The sequence below is a fragment of the Phoenix dactylifera genome, chromosome 13 (genome assembly GCF_051530095.1).
Source record: "Phoenix dactylifera cultivar Ajwa chromosome 13, Ajwa_hap1_PhDact_Kaust_v1.1, whole genome shotgun sequence".
NCBI classification, from domain to species: domain Eukaryota; kingdom Viridiplantae; phylum Streptophyta; class Magnoliopsida; order Arecales; family Arecaceae; genus Phoenix; species Phoenix dactylifera.
Window position 1 is genome coordinate 21,897,977 of NC_143202.1, and position 22,362 is coordinate 21,920,338.

General features: G+C 36.1%; 1 protein-coding gene across 2 annotated transcripts in view; it reads left to right on the plus strand.

The window, feature by feature from the left end:
- LOC103704946 (regulator of nonsense transcripts UPF2) overlaps positions 1-15,880 on the plus strand; it is a 33,342-nt gene extending 17,462 nt beyond the window's left edge. The window contains exons 7-18 of one of the 2 annotated variants that reach the window (XM_008788479.4): positions 528-632; positions 836-963; positions 1,987-2,163; positions 2,349-2,430; positions 6,224-6,508; positions 6,609-6,806; positions 7,959-8,060; positions 10,581-10,832; positions 10,923-11,141; positions 12,446-12,616; positions 13,695-13,880; positions 14,357-15,880. In XM_008788479.4, coding sequence (XP_008786701.3) covers positions 528-632; positions 836-963; positions 1,987-2,163; positions 2,349-2,430; positions 6,224-6,508; positions 6,609-6,806; positions 7,959-8,060; positions 10,581-10,832; positions 10,923-11,141; positions 12,446-12,616; positions 13,695-13,880; positions 14,357-15,343 — 2,892 coding nt within the window. In that variant the 3' untranslated portion in view covers positions 15,344-15,880. The remainder of the gene's footprint in view (positions 1-527; positions 633-835; positions 964-1,986; positions 2,164-2,348; positions 2,431-6,223; positions 6,509-6,608; positions 6,807-7,958; positions 8,061-10,580; positions 10,833-10,922; positions 11,142-12,445; positions 12,617-13,694; positions 13,881-14,356) is intronic. The other variant, XM_017842239.4, reaches the window with a different exon arrangement.
- The last annotated feature ends 6,482 nt before the right edge of the window (positions 15,881-22,362 follow it).

The window sequence follows — 22,362 nt, forward strand, 5'->3', positions numbered from 1 at the left end:
TCCTTATCTTTCAGTTGCTGTGATGGCTTGGTATTGCACTTTGCGAAAATTCAGTGAGAATTCTTCACATGGTTGACGAAAGCTGTGTTCATGTCCCATTTCATTCATAAAGATGGCATTGGGCAGAGAGAGTGAATTGCACCCAAAAACTTGCTCCTGTATTGACCATAAGTATTGGTATAAAGGCATAGTTGCAGTGCTGTTAATTTCAGATAGTTATTGTTCAGACTTTGTCAATGAGTGAAATTGATTTTTTCATTAATACTGATTTCTTCCATCATCTTTAGCTTCCTATAGCTTGTCAGTGTATCATGTAAAGTAAGATTGATCTATTGGCTGGATGAAACATAGGTCAGTCCTTCTAGGGCTTTCTTAAATTCTTAAGCCTTTTTGTCCAGTTAAGTATTAGATTGGTCACCTTCATTTTCTGATTCTTATTATCTATCTATCTGTCTCTCTCTCTACCTTCTAACTGTATGATTGTGGGTTCCTTCTTCGTCAATTAACTTTTACCATGTCTCTTGCAGTTCTTTAAGGACCTTAATGTCACTGCAGATCAAAAAAAAATCTTCAAGAAAGCGTTTCACTCATATTATGATGCTGTAGCTGAACTACTTCAATCTGAGCACCATGTAAGTTTTGGAACTCTCTGCAAATTTGGCTTAAACTGAATATGCTTCTCTTAACCTGGTACATCTGGTGCTTGCTTTGGTTGTACTTCATGTGTTTTATCCCTTCTTTTTGATGTATTATCCTTATTCTTTGATTTTTCCTTCATGTTTATGCAACAACTTGCTAAGAACCTTGAATGATACTGATTTTATTTATGGAGCAGTCTCTTCAAATGATGGAACTCGAGAATGCAAAGATCTTAAGCGCTAAAGGGGAGCTCAGTGATGAGAATGCAGCTTCTTATGAGAAACTTCGGAAGTCTCATGATCACCTATTTCGTGGTGTCTCCTCGTAAGTTTGTTAGCCAAATTTTATCTTTTGATAGTTTGCTTTAAGGTTAATGTCTCATAATTCCTGTTCTGATATCCTTTTTTGTTTTCATGAGTAGATTAATCTCTTCATATATTGTAATGCAAACTCACACACCCTGTTTCTATCTTATTCTATCACTTTGAGCGACCATTATCTCTGTTAGGTACTACCGTCTCTATTCTGTAATTTGCATACTTCTTTTGGTCCGTTCTCAGCCTTTTCAAGGAGAGAGTTAAGGGGTATGCCAAGTAAAAGTGGGAGTTTTCTTATCAAATTACATAACTTACAAAAATCTTTAATTAGGAGAATATCAACAGCCTTCCATGGTTCCTCATGTGCAGTGCACGTGATGATGATAATTGCTATTTTACGTTGCAAACTCTCAGCCTGACTTCACCTTCGTCTTTTACTTTGACTCTCTATACTAGCTCCCTGTTAGTGGATACAACCTTTGCTTGTTTTCTCAATCTTGAAGAAAGTATACTGTCTAATAATGGAAGTGTCCTTTTCAAGTTACATGTGTCAACAGAACAAAGTTTTAATCAGAGCGGAGATCACAACTTGTGGTGCTTTCTTATTCTATACTGCAAATCCTCACACCTCACATGACCTTCATTCATCACTTCATCTGGCAATCATATCTATATGTGCTCGAAGTATTAATAAATGCACACCCTTTTTCTTGGATCTATACTCTTTTCTCAAGGGAGATAAATAAGAGGTGTGCCAAAGGTAGCAGTATATATATTTATTGAGTTTCATAAATAATAGAAGTAAAATCTTTTAGCTGATAGGATATCACAGTCATCAGTTCTTCTTTTCATGTGCATAACACATGCCAAACACTACTGCTTTGATGTTTGTGCCTGCCCCCCCTTGTCTCACTTCCTGCAATAATTTTTTTTTTCTTTCCTTTCTGCCTTTTATTTATTCTCCATTAGCTTCATTGTTATGACCCATCTTCATTCTGATTTTCTCTTTTTTTCTTCTTTCAATATACAGTTTGGCTGAGGCCCTTGATATGCAACCTCCAGTAATGCCAGATGATGGACACACGACTAGGGTAACCGCCGGTGTTGAAGTATCATCTTCAGCTTCTGGCAAGGAGTCTTCTTTGCTTGAACCTGTATGGGATGATGAAGATACAAGGGCATTTTATGAATCCTTGCCTGATCTGAGGTTGGTTTTGCAGTAAAACTTTCATCACTGTTCTTTATGCTAGCCTTCAGAACTATTACTAGAACTAATAGACTCTGATTTTTGAGTTAAAGATACTATTCTTGCTCATCCATATATGAGATTTCTGTTAATTTCAATCTGTTTCTAGTTCTTTTGATCCAATTTTTGGCTTTCTTTGTGATCAGAGCTTTTGTTCCTGCTGTATTATTGGGAGAAGCTGAGCCCAAGTTAAATGAGCAACATCCGAAGACACGAGAACAACAAAGTGTAAGAATGAAAGGACTGAATATAACTGTATACATGATTCCAATTCATCTTCTGGCATCTCTCCAATGAGTTTTTAAAAGTTTATGGAAAACTATATTGCCCTAAAATTTATGTTATAATTTTAAAGAAAGGACTACATTGTAATCAAATATGTCAGGGAACCAATAGTCTTAGAAGCTGATTGCTCATGTCATGCAGTCATTTTGCTGAAGTAGTAAATTCAGAGCCATTAAGGAGCATGATCAGAGATCTCATTTAGTATCTTTTGTGTATGAAAATGCCTTAAAAATCTGCTCAGAGTTAAGGGTATCTTTAAAGGTGAATTATCCTAGCCTTGTTTTTCCATGGTTAGCTAGTGCTTCTGCTACAAATCTGGAAATGGTAAGATTAATCTGAGTTGTACTCACTAATTGTTTAAGTCTTTAAGATGACTCTGGTGAGCTTTGCTGCATGTCTTAGTTATGAAAATGAGAATTGATATGAAAATGAGAGTGACATAAAAAGGAGCAGAGATGCATTCATTTGCAAAATGTCAGGTTCTTAAACCACCTAATATAAGACTGTTGGGGCATGTATTCATATGCACATGCATATATGTTCTTTTTAGATGCGTCATTGCATTTTTTTGAAGCTGTTGCCTGTGTTTGACGAATGGTGTGATTAGCAAGATTCCTGCTGCTAACTCCACATTAAATAACCAGCAAACCTAACTGATGACTCTGGAGTAAATTCGTGTTATGTGAAGAACTTAAAAAATATTTTGAGAATGTGGGGGAAGAAGAAGCAAACTGAAATCCTCATCAATCCTAAATTTTTAGGAAATCCTAGGATTACACTAAGACTGTACTGAAAATCTGAAGTTAGGGGCTCAATTATTAAATTTCATGTAGCAATTTTATAGCATTTCAGGAGGCTTCTTGTAGCCGACCCAAATAATTGGGAAAAGGCTGGATGGTTATGGTTATGGAGAAGGCATCTTTTGTCATAGCTTATATATTCTAGATGTTCAATCAATTATTTGATGACTTTACCAGAATAAAGATTGGCACACATGTTAACATTAATCCTATTTATTCATTTTATTGGTTGCACACATGTTAATCTTTGGTTTGAACCTATTAAAACGGATGGCCTTTTATTTATCTTTCTATGATTGGGATGTTGCTTGTTGAAAGTTGCAGTGCTTTGCAGCAGAGAATCTGTCATTTTGCATTTAAAGCTTTTGCAAATAATAAAATAGGTGATATTGGGTCATGCTTTACACTATCTACTTCTTCGTTTTTTCATATTTGTAATTTGCTGGTTAAAATCCTCAATTGTTAAAGCTTTGATTAGGTAATGTTCCTATATGACATTCATTTCCTTTATTTTGCTACGTTCCATGTTTTTTCATGTAATTTTTTAAATGTCTTTATTACAAAGAGAAAGTTATAAAGCAAATTACCGTTGGTGTCTTGCTCCTCACTTTCTGTGGTTGTTTAGATGCTTAACTTTATGTCTCTGATATTAAAGCATTGAGTGCACATTCTAAGTACATTGTTAATATCCTTACCAAGACCTTGTATATTGGCATACATCCTGTTGCCCAACTTTATAACTGTGAAAGGATAGCCAATTAGGGTTCCCCTTATCCAAAACTAAAAGGAAGAAAGGACCAACATATCTGAAAAGATGATCTAAACCTCCATCAACAATTTGTAGCGGTAATGTGAGTAAAAGAACAACTCCTACTCTTCTTAATTTGAATTGTTGAAGATGATGTGCTGTAGCTTAGTAGCTAACCTTATATGTTTCTATTTGATGCATCCAATAGAATTTGGGTTTGTTTACAAGTTACTTCCATGTATTTTGGCCTGTCTATCTGGCCCATAAAGTTTGTAGCGAGTACAGTGACCAGTTACTCTAAGCCTAGCCATTTATTTGAAAAAAGAACACATTGCGTGCACTTACAAACACACATACTGGATGTGTGTTCTTAAGTCCAAACTTCTCTCTTTCAAGGGAAATTACAAATACTAAATGATCTGTATGCAAATCCAACCTGTCCTAAGTTTCACTGGGTGGTAGCAGCTTTGTTTCAAATCCTTCCAAAAATCATAAATTATTACTAACAAGCTTTTGTTCCTACCTACAAAGGAGTGCAAAATTGAGCTCTTCAATGTTTCTCATGCCAAGATCATCTTTGCAAATCTTTCCATTTTTTAGGAGCATGCTTCCATGGAAAGATATATATACTAACCTCAATCTAATTAGCTATGATACTTAAATTATGAAAACCTCTGGCAAAAATACTAGAGGATTTGGAGGGACCTTCTTGGATAGGACAATCCTTTCCCAAAAGGAAGCTATTTTTTTGATCTAATTGCTTTTTAATACAATCCTTTCCCAAAAGGAAAGAAGCTTTTTTTGATCTAATTGCTTTTTAGTAAGAGGTGTTCTCTCACTGACATGAATCTTGTGGATGATTCAACTTTCCATATTGCATAATTCTAGGTTCAGAACATGACTTAACAAAATGCTTTTAGCATAACTTCCTTCGGTTTAGATAGAACTGGGAATGACAACTTATTTATTCTTTTGCGGTTGCTCTACCTGGCCCACTGACTAGGTGCCCCTATATGTGGCCTTGCTTCTTAGTTGCTGCCCGAGCTGCCCGCCTAGGTTGTGGAGGCTTTTTCGAGTCAAGTTTGGACTAACTTTTGGGGTTGTTTGGGTATTAAGTGGGGCAAGATGAATTGTCAGGCATCTTAGCTGAGAACAGCTATTGCTGAGTACACCTTACTGACAACTACAAGTTTTACCAATTCTTGATTGGTTGTTTATTTCCAACCTTGTGTTGGTTATTCATATTTTAGTAATTTCTGCTTGTTGCATGATGTTAGCTGTACAGCATTCTTTGGAAAAAGAAGAAATGATGATCAAAACTCTTTTATAAGTTATAGGGGAACTGTAATTTTTCTACTTAGTGTGTCATGTATATTAGACCTTGAATAATTATATAATTGTTTCTTTTATTCACATTTATCCCTAAGTTTATTTTTCCTTTTATCTCTGTTTTGTAGTGAATCTATATTAAAAAATTTCAGTTAATCTTTTTTGATTTTTTTTTGGGGTTACAATCTATGTAGGCATTGCCTAGATGCTGTTCGGTCTCTCGTGTGCCTGCAACTGTCTTTTAAAACACTGATTGCATTTATATTTCAAAGTTTCTTTGATGCCACTTATTGTAACCCTTGACCTAAGCGAGTGAATTAATCTTTACTATTTATTGGAGCCGGGAATCACACAACAAAACCTTGCTAAGCTTGTCTATGGTTTGAATTTCTTCACCAAACTTATCTTAATTTTAAATGCTATTGTCATCCAATTTATATCTTATTTATTCAAGGTTTGTTTTCTTTTTTTTCATTTTCATCACTTAACAAAGACTGAATCCTGCACGGTTACACTTCCATGACTTGTCCTTGCGACTAAATGTTCAAATTCTTGATATTCTCAGTGGAAATGCTTTCTAATGTATCTACGTTCTTATTTATCTATTAGGGCGACATTTGTTCTTTGTTCTACCTTTGATGCAAAATTTGGGTTCTTTGCCATCTTATCATTCTTCATCCCATCTATTTGAGATACTTTCTGCATGCTCACTCTCCTTACTTATTTTATGGCATTCACTGTCAGTGTCTCTGTGTCACCTTTGTCTCACTCTTTTATGGTATATATTGTTTTTATCCTTCTATTTGATTTTTTTTGGGTATTAATTAACTTTTGGAGAGATATGGTTCAAACTTCAAAGGAATCTGCCCCGGAGCCCGACATGGAAGCCCAAGATATTGCTGAGGCCTGTGCAGACTCGGAACCTTTACCAGAGGGAAAAGCAGAGGAAAAAGGTAAAGATAAAGAGGACAAAGATAAGGAAAAGATGAAAGAATCTGCAAAAGAAAAATCGAAAGAGAAAGACACTGAAAGGAAAGGAGAAGGTGAAAAGGATAAAGTTAAAGGCCTTGATGGTACAAGCTTAGATGGTCTGTTTCAGAGGCTTCCAAGTTGTGTGAGCCGTGACCTTATTGATCAGTTGACGGTAATCTCCATTTGGAGTTCTTGCATGCTTGTGTTTATGTGTCTATACATAACATATATATATATGTATATATACCTACAAATATTTTACTTTTTTGCAGGTCGAATTTTGCTACTTGAATTCGAAGGCAAATCGAAAGAAACTTGTTAGGAGTTTGTTCAATGTCCCGAGGACTTCCTTAGAATTACTACCATACTATTCTCGAATGGTAGCAACATTGTCGACATGTATGAAAGATGTCCCAACTATGCTTTTGTCAATGTTGGAAGACGAGTTCAACTTTTTGATAAATAAAAAGGTTCATTTAATACTTTATATTTCTTAGTTTATTGATCAGTTTGTATTATTTTTTTACTATTATATATATGTATATACAACACTTATGTGGCTAGACGTATTCATGAAGTCATAAAATCCATCCTTTTTTTAAAAAAAAATCTTGTTTTATATGATATGCAGTTGTGCCATCAAATTTACTTGAGGATATTTCACATCTTCTTTTATACACCTTTTATTTATCTATTCTAAATGACTCACGAGCAAGGTTTGCCGGATAGGTATCAGAGCCTATACTGGCCGGCGGCTGGTTCGATACGGTACCGGTATGTATAGTACCAACCCGGGGCATACTGAACGAAGGAGGGAGAGGGGGAGAGGAAGAAGGAAAGGAAGAGAGAGAGAGAGAGAGCAAGAGAGGGGAAGGAGGGAGGGAGGGAGGGGGGCTTATGAAGAGGGGAAGAGGGAGAAGGAGAGGGAGGGGGCTCACGGAGGGGGAGGAGAGATGACGAGGAGGAAGAGAGATGGAGGGAGAGGGAGTGAGAGGAAGGGGGAGAGGGAATGACAAGGGGGAAGTGTTACTTGGGAGTGATCGGCGTCTGTTGGTGTCAAGGAGGGCAAGATGAGGCCAAGGGAGATGGGAGAGAGTGAACGAAACACCGTGAACCATCTCGCCTCTAAGCCATCGATCCGTTAGGGACCAGTCTAGTTTGGTATGCCCCAAATCGCCTGGTTAGGGATCGTTCGGTGATCCCTCATCATGAACTATGAACCCACTTGTTCAATATAAAAGCATTCTACTTTCTTGCAATCCATGGTTGCAACAACAGGTTTATTCAAGCATATTTTAGCATATAGGATCCTGAAGGATTTAAATTTTATAATCCTTTGTTTATCTACTATGAAGACGCTGTCATATGAGTTCTTAGGTCCCTTAAAGCTTATAATTTATGAGTATGCTAATGATGTGAAGCATGTCTCTTTGATAAAGAAAATCATAGTCTACTGCTTTTGAAGCCCCTACCCATTAATTGCTACCTCTCCCACTTCATTATATCTTAGAAGTGCATCCCATCTGCAAGACTAGTTTCTTATTGACACATGAAGCAAGTTCATTTTCTGTATTTTTTTGAATATTCTTAGTGGACTCACTTTTGTTACTACCTTCGTTCAGGATCAGACAAACATAGAGACCAAGATAAAGAACATCAGATTTATCGGAGAGCTGTGCAAATTTAAAATTGCACCTGCAGGACTTGTTTTTAGTTGCTTGAAGGTATCTACTGCATGGTAGTTAAGATCTGACTGAGTTAGTATCCATAAATATTGTTTATGATCTTGCAGTTTTAGTGCAACAGACTGATGAACACCTATTTATTCACAGTAAGATGATACTTTTGCTTGCTTTTTTTTCAATAAATACTTGATTTAAATGACTATACTGGTCTAGGTGTATGCTGGCGTGAGGGATGAACTGTTGTATGTTAGCTGAGAACATTAGTAACCCCTAAAAGGTTAGATATCTTTTTGGAAATACGGCGCCATATTGTTGGATAAGCAGGATAATGACCATTCAGTGGTCTGTCATATTAAGTCTTTACCTTCCATTACTTAATCTCGTCATTTTTTTCACACTAATCCTTTTTTTCTTTATAAATTTTAGAGCAAAATATCAGATTTAATTGAAGCAGAGAAATGAGTAGCATGACAAATAATTGTCAGTTTGAGTGTGAATTATATTGACAGTTTATGCTGACACAGAAAACTAAAAATTTTGGTAAAATTTCTTATTACCTTATTATTGTGGCCATCTAATTCATCGCTCCATATTTAAAGCCAAGTTTATAGATCAAGCTCTGCAATATCATGGTTTCCAACTAAGTTGGAGTTCCCTTTTTGTTATTTCCAAAATCCTTTTTTTAGTGCTCCATGCAAAAATAGTTGTCCTTAATAAGCTTAATTATTGATAATTAAGTGGATTAGCTGATGAGAAGTCCATTATATTTCAATCTTAAAGCTTAATGGATCAGGTTCTGGGGTCTGTATAGATACGAGTACTAACTGGTGACTGGCATGTTAATAGTCTAAAATTACTATGATGCTAATTCTCCAAGTTGGAAGTTTATAAATTGTTAAATTGAAAAAAAAATGAAAGACACAAGGGATCATCTTGTAGCCTTTACTAAATGCAGAGAAGATTGAAAACTAAACTCCTAATAGGTTAACTTTAGTAAATTATTGTTGCAGTTGCAAACTATCAATCAAATCAAAGAGACTCAAGATCATATTTTCTGGGTATTCACCGATATCAAGTAAGAAATTGACTGATTGGAAGTACCTGATGGTCACATATGTCAGAAAAAGGGAATATAATAGTTATGTAATGGTAATGTGGACTTGTTATATTCACTATTTAATTGTATACTATCTGTAATCATTCAATCAAGGGAGAAGTTGCTCTTGTTGGCTAATTTCAACTCATGAAATTTTTTAGGGCAATGGTTGTCTAACAGGTTTAATTTTAAATATTGATTATTCATGGATCAACTATTTTGAGTTGTCATATTGCCATTAAGTGAGGCACATGTCCTTTCATCCTGAGAATTCAAGTACTATTTTTTTTGTAAAATCAGTGTCTAAAAATTATATTTGGTTTTTCGTCAGGCTGGTTAGGATTTATAGTTTACCATTGTTAGAGTGGTTCAGGTGTGACTGCATGTGGGCCTCACGTAAACCAAAATAGCATCATGGTTTAGGTCTCTGTACATATAGGAATTATCCTCCCTTTTCTAGATATGTGGTTCTATTGTACCCGAATCTTTATTCCTCTAAGCCTGTTTTGTTCCTTCTTCAGCTGTCACTTAGGTTGAAGAAATTTTGTTTAGTATAAATTTAGAGTGGTTTAGATTCCTCGACAAATGGCATTTACTTATCCAAATTATTAGCAAGCAAACTTGGGTCATGTAGAAAATATATTATAGATATGTAGCCTGTTGTACGAAAGGTTTCTGCTAGACATTTTTTTATTTTCTGTAATGTAATGCAGCCCTGTTTCATCTGATTCTGTATGCCTTACCTTGTTTTATTTTCTGTAGTGTAATGCCCTTACGAATCTTGAGTTAGTTATCCATAACCCCAAACTGACAATTTATTCTACTCTGTATGACAATTGTAACAAATGGGTTTTGAGGACGAAAAAAAGCAAAGTATGTCAGCTTGGAGTTGATAATATTTGGAAGAATGTTGGCTTAGTTACAGTTGAAGCCTCCTTCTTTTCCAGTCCAAAACTGGATTTCTTATCAGAAAACTATGAATTTAATATTCCTAATTCCTAAAGAATGAAATAAATTGTACTGAAGTATTTTCAAAACTTAAACCTGAAAATTCTTGAACTTGCTTTTGTGCTTGAATAGTTTATTTTAAGATGTAATGGAGTGACAGCATTCATGGTTGCGTCAGTAAGAGTTGTTCTCACACATCCAGACTTAAAATGGCTTAATATTACTCCACTTGCATGTCTAGACTATGTCATGGTCCTCGTTGTCAGGTTCCATCTTCTTTACTGAGCTTACCATGTCTTCCAGAGTTTTGGCTGTATCTCATGTTTAAAATGCTATGGACAACTTATCTTTTTGGCATATTCCCTTCACAAATCTGCTCTTGTATGATGTTCCCAATTGGGGTGTAAACCATTTGTATTGTGACGTGCAGATACTTTTACTAGAGTATATAGTCCATGTTAACATATGCTGCTTTCAAACTGTGTTTACCTGAGAGCCATCTCTTTTTTGTTCAGGCTTGTTTAGATGACTTCACTCATCATAACATAGATGTTGCTTGCAATCTTCTTGAGACATGTGGCCGTTTTCTGTATCGAACTCCAGAAACTACAATACGCATGGCTAACATGTTGGACATACTGATGCGTTTAAAGAATGTCAAAAATTTGGATCCACGTCACAGTACACTTGCAGAAAATGCTTATTACTTGTGCAGACCACCTGAACGATCTGCTAGAGTTTCTAAAGTACGCCCTCCATTATATCAGGTGTAGTGTTAGTATTTCTTCGATTCTTTTGTTCAGATTACATAGCTGCAAATGAAGTACATAAGTTACCTGTATGGTTGTTTTCTGCAGTATATCAGGAAATTGCTTTTTTCAGACCTCAATAAGTCCACTGTTGAACACGTTGTTAGACAGTTGCGCAAGTTACCTTGGGCAGAATGCGAATCATATATCTTGAAGTGCTTTCTGAAGGTCCACAGGGGGAAGTACAGTCAAGTTAATCTGATTGCTTTACTCACTGCAGGCCTCAGTCATTACCATGGTGAATTTGCAGTAGCAGTAGTGGATGAGGTCAGTTTTCTAAGGAATTTGGGTTCTTATACCTCAAGCAATTTTCCAAATTATGGGTATAAGAACCAGAGTCATGTTTGTTCAAAAGCCAGTTTAAACTCCTATTGGTATCTTTCATCATAAGAATATAAGTTCTAGTTCATATTATATTCTCGTGATTACTGGTAAGTTGGTGACCCCTTTCTTTAAGCTTTACATGGTCTGTACATGTGGATTTTATTGTGATTTCCAAGATATGAACCTTTAGCAGATTAATGTGACTCATCTCTTGTGTAGCTATATGCTTTTATAAACTAGGGATATCTAGGCTGGTTGTAATTTGTGGAAGTGTATATACTCCCCATCTTCAAAAAGTTAGTTTAGGATCCTGGGCTATACAAATTTTTTATTTCCATCCTTGGATTTGCGCTTTCTTTTTTTATCTTGTTAAATCTGAAATGATTAACATAATTTGTTATAACATCTAAACAAATTGTCTTTTTATATTTCATTTAGTCTTCTTTCAGCGACTTATGGCCTTTGATTTGGAAAGAATGATCTCTCTGGCTTTTATAATATTGATGGAAACTTTCCCTTAGAACTCTTAGTTATATGACGTCATCTGTAGGATTTGAGTTTTATGTTTTGCGGGTTGGACTTAAATGAGTGATTTTATCATTTTCTGGTGTTTCATCTGATGATTTCTGGAAATCGATGAAACCATAAGGAGATTCATCGGCCATTTGGGGCAATGGCAGCGGGACTTCAAGCATTCTTTTATTTTTGGGTTTCTTTTGAAAATCAGAGTGACTTGGTCATTAGATGTATACCCTTTTGATGTAATGATTGTATATACATGGCATATTTTCTTTTAGCACTTTCTAGTTTTATTTAAGTTTTTAACTCCTACAGAAGTTCATATGTTGAGTTATATAATTCATTTAATCACATGACATTTGTCATATGTTGATCCATTTTGAGGCCATATGTAAAAAATGGTCAAGTGAAATTACATTGTGTCAAACTTATTGAATATAGAGAGAAACACGATATAAGCAACCAATAAATGGTCATGACATGTATAAGGGCTAGACATCCAAAGTTTTAAGAGCCATAATATCATTTTTCACCATTAACATCCATCTTCTCTGGCCTCCTGTTCTGCTTTCCAACCCTTTAACCTGAATGTTAGAACTCTTATTAATATGCTCAGTAGAATTTCCTGGCCCCCAGTTGCGATGATTACTATTTTCAGTTAATGGCTAATGCCTTAAAAGATATTGTTATTTAATTCCTTTTTTAAAAAGCAACATAAACAATTTCAGGTTTTGGAGGAGATTAGGCTAGGGTTGGAATTGAATGATTATGGGATGCAGCAGCGGCGCCTTGCTCACATGCGATTCTTAGGAGACCTATACAACTATGAGCATATTGATTCATCTGTAATTTTTGAAACATTATACCTGATTATCATTTTCGGACATGGAACACCAGAAGTAAGTACAGTTTCTTCCTTAGTATTATTGATTATTGAATTTTTTTACATATATTCCTTACCTTTAGTTTTCAATTTTTATACTAATGTTTGTATAACTTTTGTTGCTTTCATGTTTAGAAAAAAATTACACTAATGATTAAATGTTAAAACCATATCTGGTTTTTGGAATTCATATCAGTAAGGATTAGTTATTTGACTACCATTTTATTGCATTAAGTACTTGGTTAATGTGCATATTAGAAGAAGTTATCAAGTATATTGATTGATATGCTCATCAAGGTGTTATATCTGTGTTATGAATTATAAAAATTGATAATTATATTAACCTGCATTTGAGGGATTCATATATACAGAGCCATGGAATGCCGTACCGGCCCATACCGGCCGGTGGTCCGGCCATGGACCGGTACCGGAACGGATAAAAAACTGGTATTTTCCGGTTTTTTATCCGAACCGGCCGGTACCGGCCTCGTACCGGTGCGAACCGGCCGGTTCGCACCGGTACGATTTTTTTTTTTTTTTTTTTTTAGAACCACAGCGCCGCGCGCTGTGGTTTTTGAAACCACCGCGTACCGGCCGGTACGGGACCGGTACCAGCCGGTACGTACCGGACCGGTACCGTACCGGTCCGGCCGGCCACCGGTATGCCGACCGGTACCGGTACGGCGGACCTTGTACAGAGCTGATCTTTGATGCTTTTGAAGTTTGAAGCTTACAGCTTCTTAGATTTTGGTGATGAATGACCTAAATGGACAAAAAAAGAACAATTACACTCAAGCATAGAATCTTTTGATTGCGAGCTATCATTAAACTGTCGACTCAAATGTTTTTGCATGACTTTGTCTTCATTTTTTCATAATCATGAGATGTCATTTAATTTTATAGAATTCTGGATAATGATTTATAATAGAAGTGCATTCTGATCTTGTTTTTCTCGTCGTAGTCACTTTTCTAACATTATTCATGAAATCCAGTGTTTCTTTTCCTTAATTTTCTTACTTTGTGTAAAATTATGCAAGTATACCTTGGCTAGAATTTCTTATTAGAGCATTATTTCTTGTTTTGTTGTTGTAAAGCAAGATGCACTGGATCCACCAGAAGATTGCTTCCGTATCAGGATGATAATAACACTTCTTCAGACATGTGGTCATTATTTTGATCGAGGTTCTTCAAAGAGGAAGCTTGATAGATTTTTGATGTATTTTCAGAGATATGTGCTTAGCAAAGGTCCAATACCACTAGATATTGAGTTTGACATTCAGGTTAGTTAAAGATTACTTGTTAAGTTTCGCTAGTCTGGCATTCTATCATCAAATAATGATATTCCTATTTCCAATAACTTGCTTTGAGCTTCCTAGCAATGTAAGGTTATTTTTTAACTGTCTGTGCACTTATCCATACCTTATAGCTATGTTTACTTTGCGTATGCAGTATGCATAATACTTATGCCTTTAAGCCAGATATCTCTTTTTAGACACCTGACTATGGACATAGTTTCTGTTTTACAGTATTGTTGAATTATACATAGATATCCCAGCTGATGGGACTTTGGTTTGTCAGTTGGTACATTTCTCTCCTTGCTGCTTGCACCAAGGAGAGGATCCAGGTTCGATCCTGGAAGATGGTCCTCCCACTGCAATTCTTGAAAACAAAAAGAAGAAAGAAAGAAAGAAATTCTGTATTTATTCTGCACTAGGTTAAATTTAGTGAACATGCTCATAAATTAAAATGCTTGCAGGATATGTTTGCCGAGTTACGACCAAACATGACTCGTTACTCATCCATTGAGGAAGTTAATGCTGCATTGATCGAACTTGAAGAACATGAGCGCATGGCCTCAATAGAAAAGGCCAGCAGTGAGAAGCACTCGGATAGTGAATCTCAGAAAACTCTGTCCCAAACAGCCACTACCATCACAGCCAATGGCAGCATCTTAGCAAACGGAAAGAAGGAAAATGGCAGGAAGCATGAAGAACCACCAGACAGTGAAAGCTATTCAGATGGTGGCAGTATTGATCCGGAAGGACATGAAGATGAGGAAGAGCTGTTGTATGAGGACAGATCAGATGACAGATCTGAAGGGGATGGTGATGATGAGGATGATGGGGGGCCCATGGGTTCTGATGAGGAAGACAGTATTCAGGTCAGGCAGAAGCTGGTGGAAGTTGATCCTGAGGAGGAAGAGGACTTTGACCGAGAGCTGAGAGCCCTCATGCAGGAGAGTTTGGAGTCCCGCAAGTTAGAGCTACGGGCAAGGCCCACTCTGAACATGAAGATACCAATGAATGTATTTGAGGGGTCTAAAGATACACGGACCATTGAGGGGGAGAGCGTGGAGGAGACAATGGATGAGGAGGGTGGCAGCGGTGCAGGGCACAAGGTGAGGGTGAAGGTGCTTCTTAAGAGGGGGAGCAAGCAGCAGACGAAGCAGATGGATATTCCTCAGGACTGCTCACTCGTGCAGAGCACAAAGCAGAAAGAGGCTGCGGAGCTGGAGGAGAAGCAGAGCATTAAGCAGAGGATCCTGGAGTACAATGAGAGGGAAGAGGAGGAATCAAATGGGATCTCATCCCAGACTGGAACTTGGATGCAAACTGGGAGCAGTGTTGGTAGCAGTAGGCTGGTGGGTCGTGGCAATTGGGATGGTGCAAGAAGGACAGGAGGAGCACGGCAGCGGCTCCATTCATCTGGTGGATTTTATCATGGGCATGGTAGGAGAAGATGAATGGTTGGCAGTGATTGGTGCCATGAGTACTCTTCGATTTTTCTTACAAATGAATGGCATGGCAGGTTTATCAGAAAGGACAGGTCGCTAGAACTGCGATCTTAGCCTGTGTTTTTCAAATTTGATAAGGGTGGCAGTCACAAATCCAAAATTAAATTCTCTCAAAACTTGGTCTTATGCTCATCCATGGGAAAATGTCTTTTTAAAGTGCAGCCCTGCCAATGGAAGCTGCTGAGGAGCAAAGTCTTGACGAATCTGCCGATGCTGTTTATGCAGTTGTCTTCTTAGGGTTGTTTGAATATGGGAGATCTCGAAGTTAATATTAGATATTATTCATGCTTGTACTGGAAATTTGGATCTCTTATGTGAGATAACAGCTATTTTGTTGTATAAGGAGGTTGCTGACATGAAAGCTAGCAGTTAGCCTACTACTAGTGGAGTTCTGAAGTGTAAATAGAACGGACTTGTACGTGGATATGGATGCAGCTTGTTTATTGTGTCTTGAAGTTTTACCAAGGTGCTGAAGCCCTGTTTCCAGACTCATGCTTTAAGGCTAGGGCCTTGGATGATATTATTTTTATATAGTTCTCAAGGTTAGGCCGCCCGGGCAGTTCCAAACCGAGTTAACCGGATTTTAAAAATTGTACAAAAAAAAGGTGACTCAACCACGGAAAGATAGTCTCTGATTGTTTTATTGTGATTTAAAAAGTATATAATGAAGTATATCTTTTGTGATGCTAAAAGTTTCGATGATATTTTTATTTGAAAAAATTAACTTTTTTTGCTTTTTAATACATAATCAAGAAAATAAAAATACACTTTTATTCTTTTGGATATTCTTAAAATGTTACTATTTGAAATAATGAAAGTATTAATAAGTTTTGTCGTTCTTTTCATAAATATATATTTTTTGTCTTTTTGATAAGAAAATAAAAAGAATAAATGTAATTCTTTCTTCTTGATTTTTCTCAAAATCTTACTATTTAAAATAATGAAAAAAATAAATGTACTTTATTGTATTTTTTAATAAAAATCAAAAGAATAAATGTACTTTATTTTAAATTGGAATTCTATTGAATCAATTGATCCAGTGGTTACACAGCTAATTCGGTAACTCCGGTCTTTGAAGGGTTCATCTATGCTTCTAGCATCTTTTTCAGCACTTTTTTTTCTTTCATCTAGAAAAGAATATTTTGGCTAATGGTTTTTTGTATATTGTCATAAAATTATATCATAAGTTATAGCTTTGTGGTACAACTTGAATCACTTTAATATGGGGGATGAGGAAATTACGGCAAGAATATTGAAGTTGTGGCAATAATGCAGAAGCTGCTGATCTAATGACCTAGAATTCCAATTCATGTTGATAATAAAAAAAGGTATTGTCATATTATTGGAACTATTTTTTTTGGATAATCTCCTTTTCTAGCACACCCTAATTACCTCCCATGATTACTACACCATAGGCTTTTGGGTGTGAAAAAACATGAAACTCTCTTATCACATAAATTTTCCATCTTTTAGTTAGTCCTTAAATGAGAAAGTGGCCTTGGTAAGCTACCATCTTGAGTTTAAGCAAAACTGTTTTTGTTTTTTGTAGTCTCTTTTACTTTACCATCTTCTGTGCATTCATTTTAATTTTTTTCTTCTATTTTTTTATGTCTTAGTGATTATACAACTTAGAAATCATTACCATAGTAATCACCTATCATTTGGTAACATCCTTACTTTAAGGTCACATCCAATGAGCTAATTAACCAAACTAACTAGGTTTCTCATGAAATTTACTATAATTCTAACAGTATATCATTTGAACCTGATGTTGTGCAGAACAGCTTAGGGGAAAGGAAAAATTTATGGCTTTGGGATTTTGGGTTCTAGAACTAAGCCTATAGTTGGCTGGACTTTGTATCCAGATCTGGTTTTTGAGAAAATGTGACCTGCAAGTGAGGTTTCCCAGTAGAAAATATGCAAAGGTGTTTTAGGATGTTACCTATGATTTGTGGAAACAGCTTATGACCAAAATGCCTCTCTCCACTTATATAATCAAATTACAAGGCATCCATTATTTCATGACCAAGTAACTTGTGGACCAAAGCAAACATAAAAACAAAATAACCTCTTCTATGTGCCTGAGTAAGTGATTTAATGATTAATAGAAAATATTAGAAAATAATAGGAAACCGCATGAATCCACCTGATGACTCAAACAAGAAATCCAGGATTCATTAGGCTCCAATCTATTAATTAGCTAAGACTCGAATGACTCAACAAAAGCACTATCCACAAGCTCAGCATAGTGATTAAATCATGCATTTTTGCAGTGAGATTTTCTCAAGTTCAAGATCTTCCTATTCTTCTCTCCCTAATAAAATCTGATAATGAATTCATACCATGTTCTTTCGTAGCCTCAAGATCTTTGCTAGTGGCTGCGTGCACGCCTTTCACTGCATGTTGCATGAACTCATCCAACATGAAATCAATGTTCTTTTATATCCACTGTAACTAAGGATCTTACAAGGTAATAATCTTCACTGGTAAAAAGAGCTTGCATTGGAAGGTAAGCACCTCTCTCTCTCTCTCTCTAATTCGTTCATCGGTTGTCCCTGTTCATCCTTCATCACCAAAGCATTGTCAACAAATTAATGAAGCCCCCATTTCAACAAATACAACACCAAAAATAGTCACTAGCATTCTCACTAGTTTGAGAGAGAGAGGGCAAACATTTTTTTTTTTTTTGGTAAAAACGGCAAATTATATAGCTCTAAAGTAAGTACATCCTGTCGAGAAAGTAAAGAGTACAAAGAGGAGGAAATATCTCCTATAGGAGATATTACTGGAGGTTGGAAATGTCATGTAATAATTCAGGCTCGTCTTGGATTTTTTTTTAAAAAAATGTTTCTAGGGTCAATTTTTTTTCTTTTTCGGGCCAGGCTCGGGTAAGGGGTCTGTTTCGGATCATACTCTATTTTAATGGAAAATACGTCAGACTGTTAGTGGAGCGGACAAAAATGTCCCACCAATCCACATATCATGTAACCAAATATCCACAATAGGCCTTGAATAATAAATAAGCAACCATCTTTGTTTGTTTTTTTCTCGCTAAAAGGTCATTTGACGCCTTCACGAACATGAAAGCTTGATCCCTCAAAGTTTATGAATCGTCAATGAGAACATTATATTTTTTTAAAAGAAAAGCAGGCCAAAACTAGTAAAAAAAATAATCAAGTACTTAGATTTAAGACAATAATCCAATTACTTAACTAATATTATTCAATAATTGCTTCATCTTGATGTCTAAAAACAAAATTACTACTCTATGGTGATCACCCACAGTTCCTACCTAGTGGGCGAGGAAAAGAATATAAAGAGAAACGCTAGAGCTGATAATCGAAGTTGATGATCTCTGTTAAGCATTTCCTCAGGACATTTTCATATGGGCACTGGCTTGTAAGGTTTAGAGACCTTATTTAATTTGCGATCTCTCTTCCATTCACCACCATCGCATCTTGTGTATAGTTGAGAGGATCTGGAGCTAAAAAAAATGGATCTGTCTTATTGGTCGGATGTTAAAGTTTATTGTCCATTTTGACGAGATTGTTAGAAAATAAAGACAACTTCACAATCTTTCAAAGTCATATATGTTTATAGAAAAGCGAACAACTGTAGGTTGGATGGTATCATACATAGCTAATTACACTACTTTGATAGATATTTCTACCAATCTTTTTAATATTTTAATTGTCGATTCCTATAAATGTATTTATTTTACGTTAATTTAATAAATCTAATTTACTAAAAAAAAAGAGAAGATGTTTATTGTTAAAATTCAGTGGATAGGGTAGCAAATTCATCATGTGGATCGGATGTTAGTTAAAATAAGGACAGCTTCACAATCTTTTCAAGTCAATGTTTACAGAAAAACAAACAACGCTACAGATTGGATGGTATCATACATGGCTAATCACACTACTTAGATATTTCTACCAAATTTTTTAATATTTTAATTACCAATTTCTATAGATATATTTATTTTAAATTAATTTAATAAATCTGATTTACTATAAAAAAGAGAGGAGGCTTATTGTTGGCTAACCATGGCCTCATAGTATTTTTTTCTCCCTTCTCTGACTGCGAAGCAATTAAAAATGTCACCGTCTTATCCAACGGTGGAACGTTGGCAATGTTTTGTCTGTTCTGCTCATAAAAATCCTACTTCTGCCACAGCTTTAGTTGGAGGAAAAGACCTGGAAAGGATCGCATTCACACTCTCACCATAAGATTTTTAGAAGAAGATGCAACGCCGCTTTGGATCGTGAAGGCTGCGTTGGATTCAGTGATATTATAATACTCAACAAGTGTGAAAGTGGGAAAGTGTGGAAGAAAGTTTTGGATGATTTGCAGAGCAACTGGCCAACTTGCACTTAGATATACATGGATCATGTTATCACCTTCTTCTTTTTCCCCCTCCTTATCCCATGCATGGGTGTGGCAAAATCAAGAGGTTGGATTAAGAAGATGCTAGCTTGTGACTTCTAATGTAACTCTAATATGGTGTACCATTTTGCTATAGTTATTTGTTCTTAAGTTTGATTTCCTTCTCACATTGATCCAGGTGTTATGGGTGATGACTTAATTAATTATCTCCTTGATCATGATCCAGTTTAGCAATTGCTTTGATACTAAATCTTACCCAGTCTACAATCTTGTCAAAACTAGAAATGATTAGTGAGATTGCTAGTTTTACATGTCTCTTTTGTAATATGTCCTATGGAACTCGTGAGGGTGTGTGCTTAATTTTATATTAACTATGCATTAGGTAGATATTGGTACTTATATAGAGTTAAATAATCTAAACAATACTTTTGAGCTAGTTTTTTTGGAAGTACTATCAATGGTATTAGAGCGGATTAGACTTATGGCTTATATTGGTTAAAGAATACTGCAATATAGGTCGATTTGGATTGAGCATGGACTAATCGTGGTATTGAATTCAAAATTTTTTGCAAGAAGAATGGAATTGTACATCAATTCACTATGCCTCAAACACCACAACAAAATAGCGTATCGGAAAGGAAGAATCGAACCATCATGAATTTGGTGCGATGTATGTTGAAGGAATGAAGAGTTCCTAAAGAATTTTGGGCTGACGCTGTTGTGTGTGCAACTTACTTGATTAACAGGTTTCCCACAAAGAGAATTTGTGATACTACACCGGAGGAGGCATGGAGTTTACGGAAGCCAAGAGTTAACCACTTGCGGATTTTTGGCGGTGTTGCTTATGCCAAAATCCAAGAAGAAAAAAGGATAAAGCTTGAAGACAAAAGTCAGAAGTGTGTCTTGCTTGATTAGGGAGAGAATTCTCATGGCTACAAGCTGTACAATCCAACTACCAAGAAAATTGTGATGTCAAGAAATGTTGAATTTGATGAGGAGCAAATTTGGAATTGGGCAAGCAATGACCAACAAAAGCAGGTTGTTTTTGATGACGAAAAGGAGCAAAAAGACACAAGCGAGGGGCTGAATGTTGCTGAAAATTCATCTTCTCCAGCAGCGAGCAAGGAGCATCCAAGACTTGTACAATGTCACAAGTCAAATTGATACTGATGATGAGTTCAATATGCTATGTCTTTTTGCAGGTTTTGATCCATTAACATTTGAAGAAGCTTGTCAAGAATCAAAGTGGAGAAAGGCGATGCAAGAGGAGATACATGCCATTACCAAAAACAATACATGGGAGCTTACTTCACTTCCACAAGGACACAAGGCGATTGGTGTCAAATGGGTTTTCAAGACTAAAAGAAATGCAAAATGAGAGGTGGAGAAGCACAAAGCAAGGTTTGTAACTAAAGGCTATAAGCAAGAGTATGGAATTGATTATGAAGAAGTGTTTGCCCCAGTAGCTCGGATGGAGACAATGAGAATGTTGATTTCAGTGGCGGCTCAAAAGAAGTGGAAAATTTTTCAAATGGACGTAAAGTCCGCTTTTCTTATGGGCATCTTGAAGAGGAGGTCTATGTCAATCAACCCCCGGTTTTGTTGTGCAAGGAGAGGAAGAGAAAGTCTACAAGCTGAAAAGAGTACTCTACGGGCTTAAACAAGCACCAAGAGCATGAAATTCCAGAATTGACGGGTACTTTATTCAAAATGAATTTACTAAATGTCTATATGAACATGCGATATATATGAAGACTAATCTGCAGGGTGATGTTATGTTCATTTGTCTCTATGTAGACAACTTGATTTTCACAGAAAATAATTTATCCATGATTGAAGAATTCAAAGGCTCGATGGCGAAGGAATTTGAGATGACCGATTTGGGTCTTATGGCTTATTTCTTGGGCATTGAAGTAAAGCAAGGAAACAATGGAATTTTTATTTCTCAAAAGAAGTATGCGAAACAAATCTTGGTGAAGTTTGCCATGGATGATTGTCAACCAGTTGATACCCCGATGGATTATGGGGTGAAGTTAACTAAGAAAATTTTCATCTAAAGGCAGCAAAGAGAATTTTAAGATACATCAAAGGTACGCTTGATTATGGAGTATTTTATTCTTCACATGCAAATTTGGAGTTGACTGGATTTAACAATAGCGATTGGGCTGGAAGCTATGATGATCGAAAGAGCACTACGGGGTTTGTGTTCTATCTTGGTGAAGCCGCGTTTACATGGTCTTCGAAGAAGCAAAATATTGGTGCTTTGTCAACATGTGAAGCTGAATATATAGCAACATCTTCATGTATTTGTCATGCTATTTGGTTGAGGAAATTACTTGAAGAGTTGCAGCTAAAGCAAGAAAGTTCAACAAAGGTTTATGTGGATAACAAATCAGTTATTGCATTGGCGAAAAATTCGGTTCATCATGAGAGATCAAAGCATATTGATACTCGGTTCCATTTCATAAGGGAACATGTGAAGACAAAAGATGTAAAGCTCATTTATGTAAAGTCAAGTGAGCAAGTTGCTGATATATTGACAAAACCATTTAGTGCTCAAGTTTTTTAAAAGCTAAGAAGGT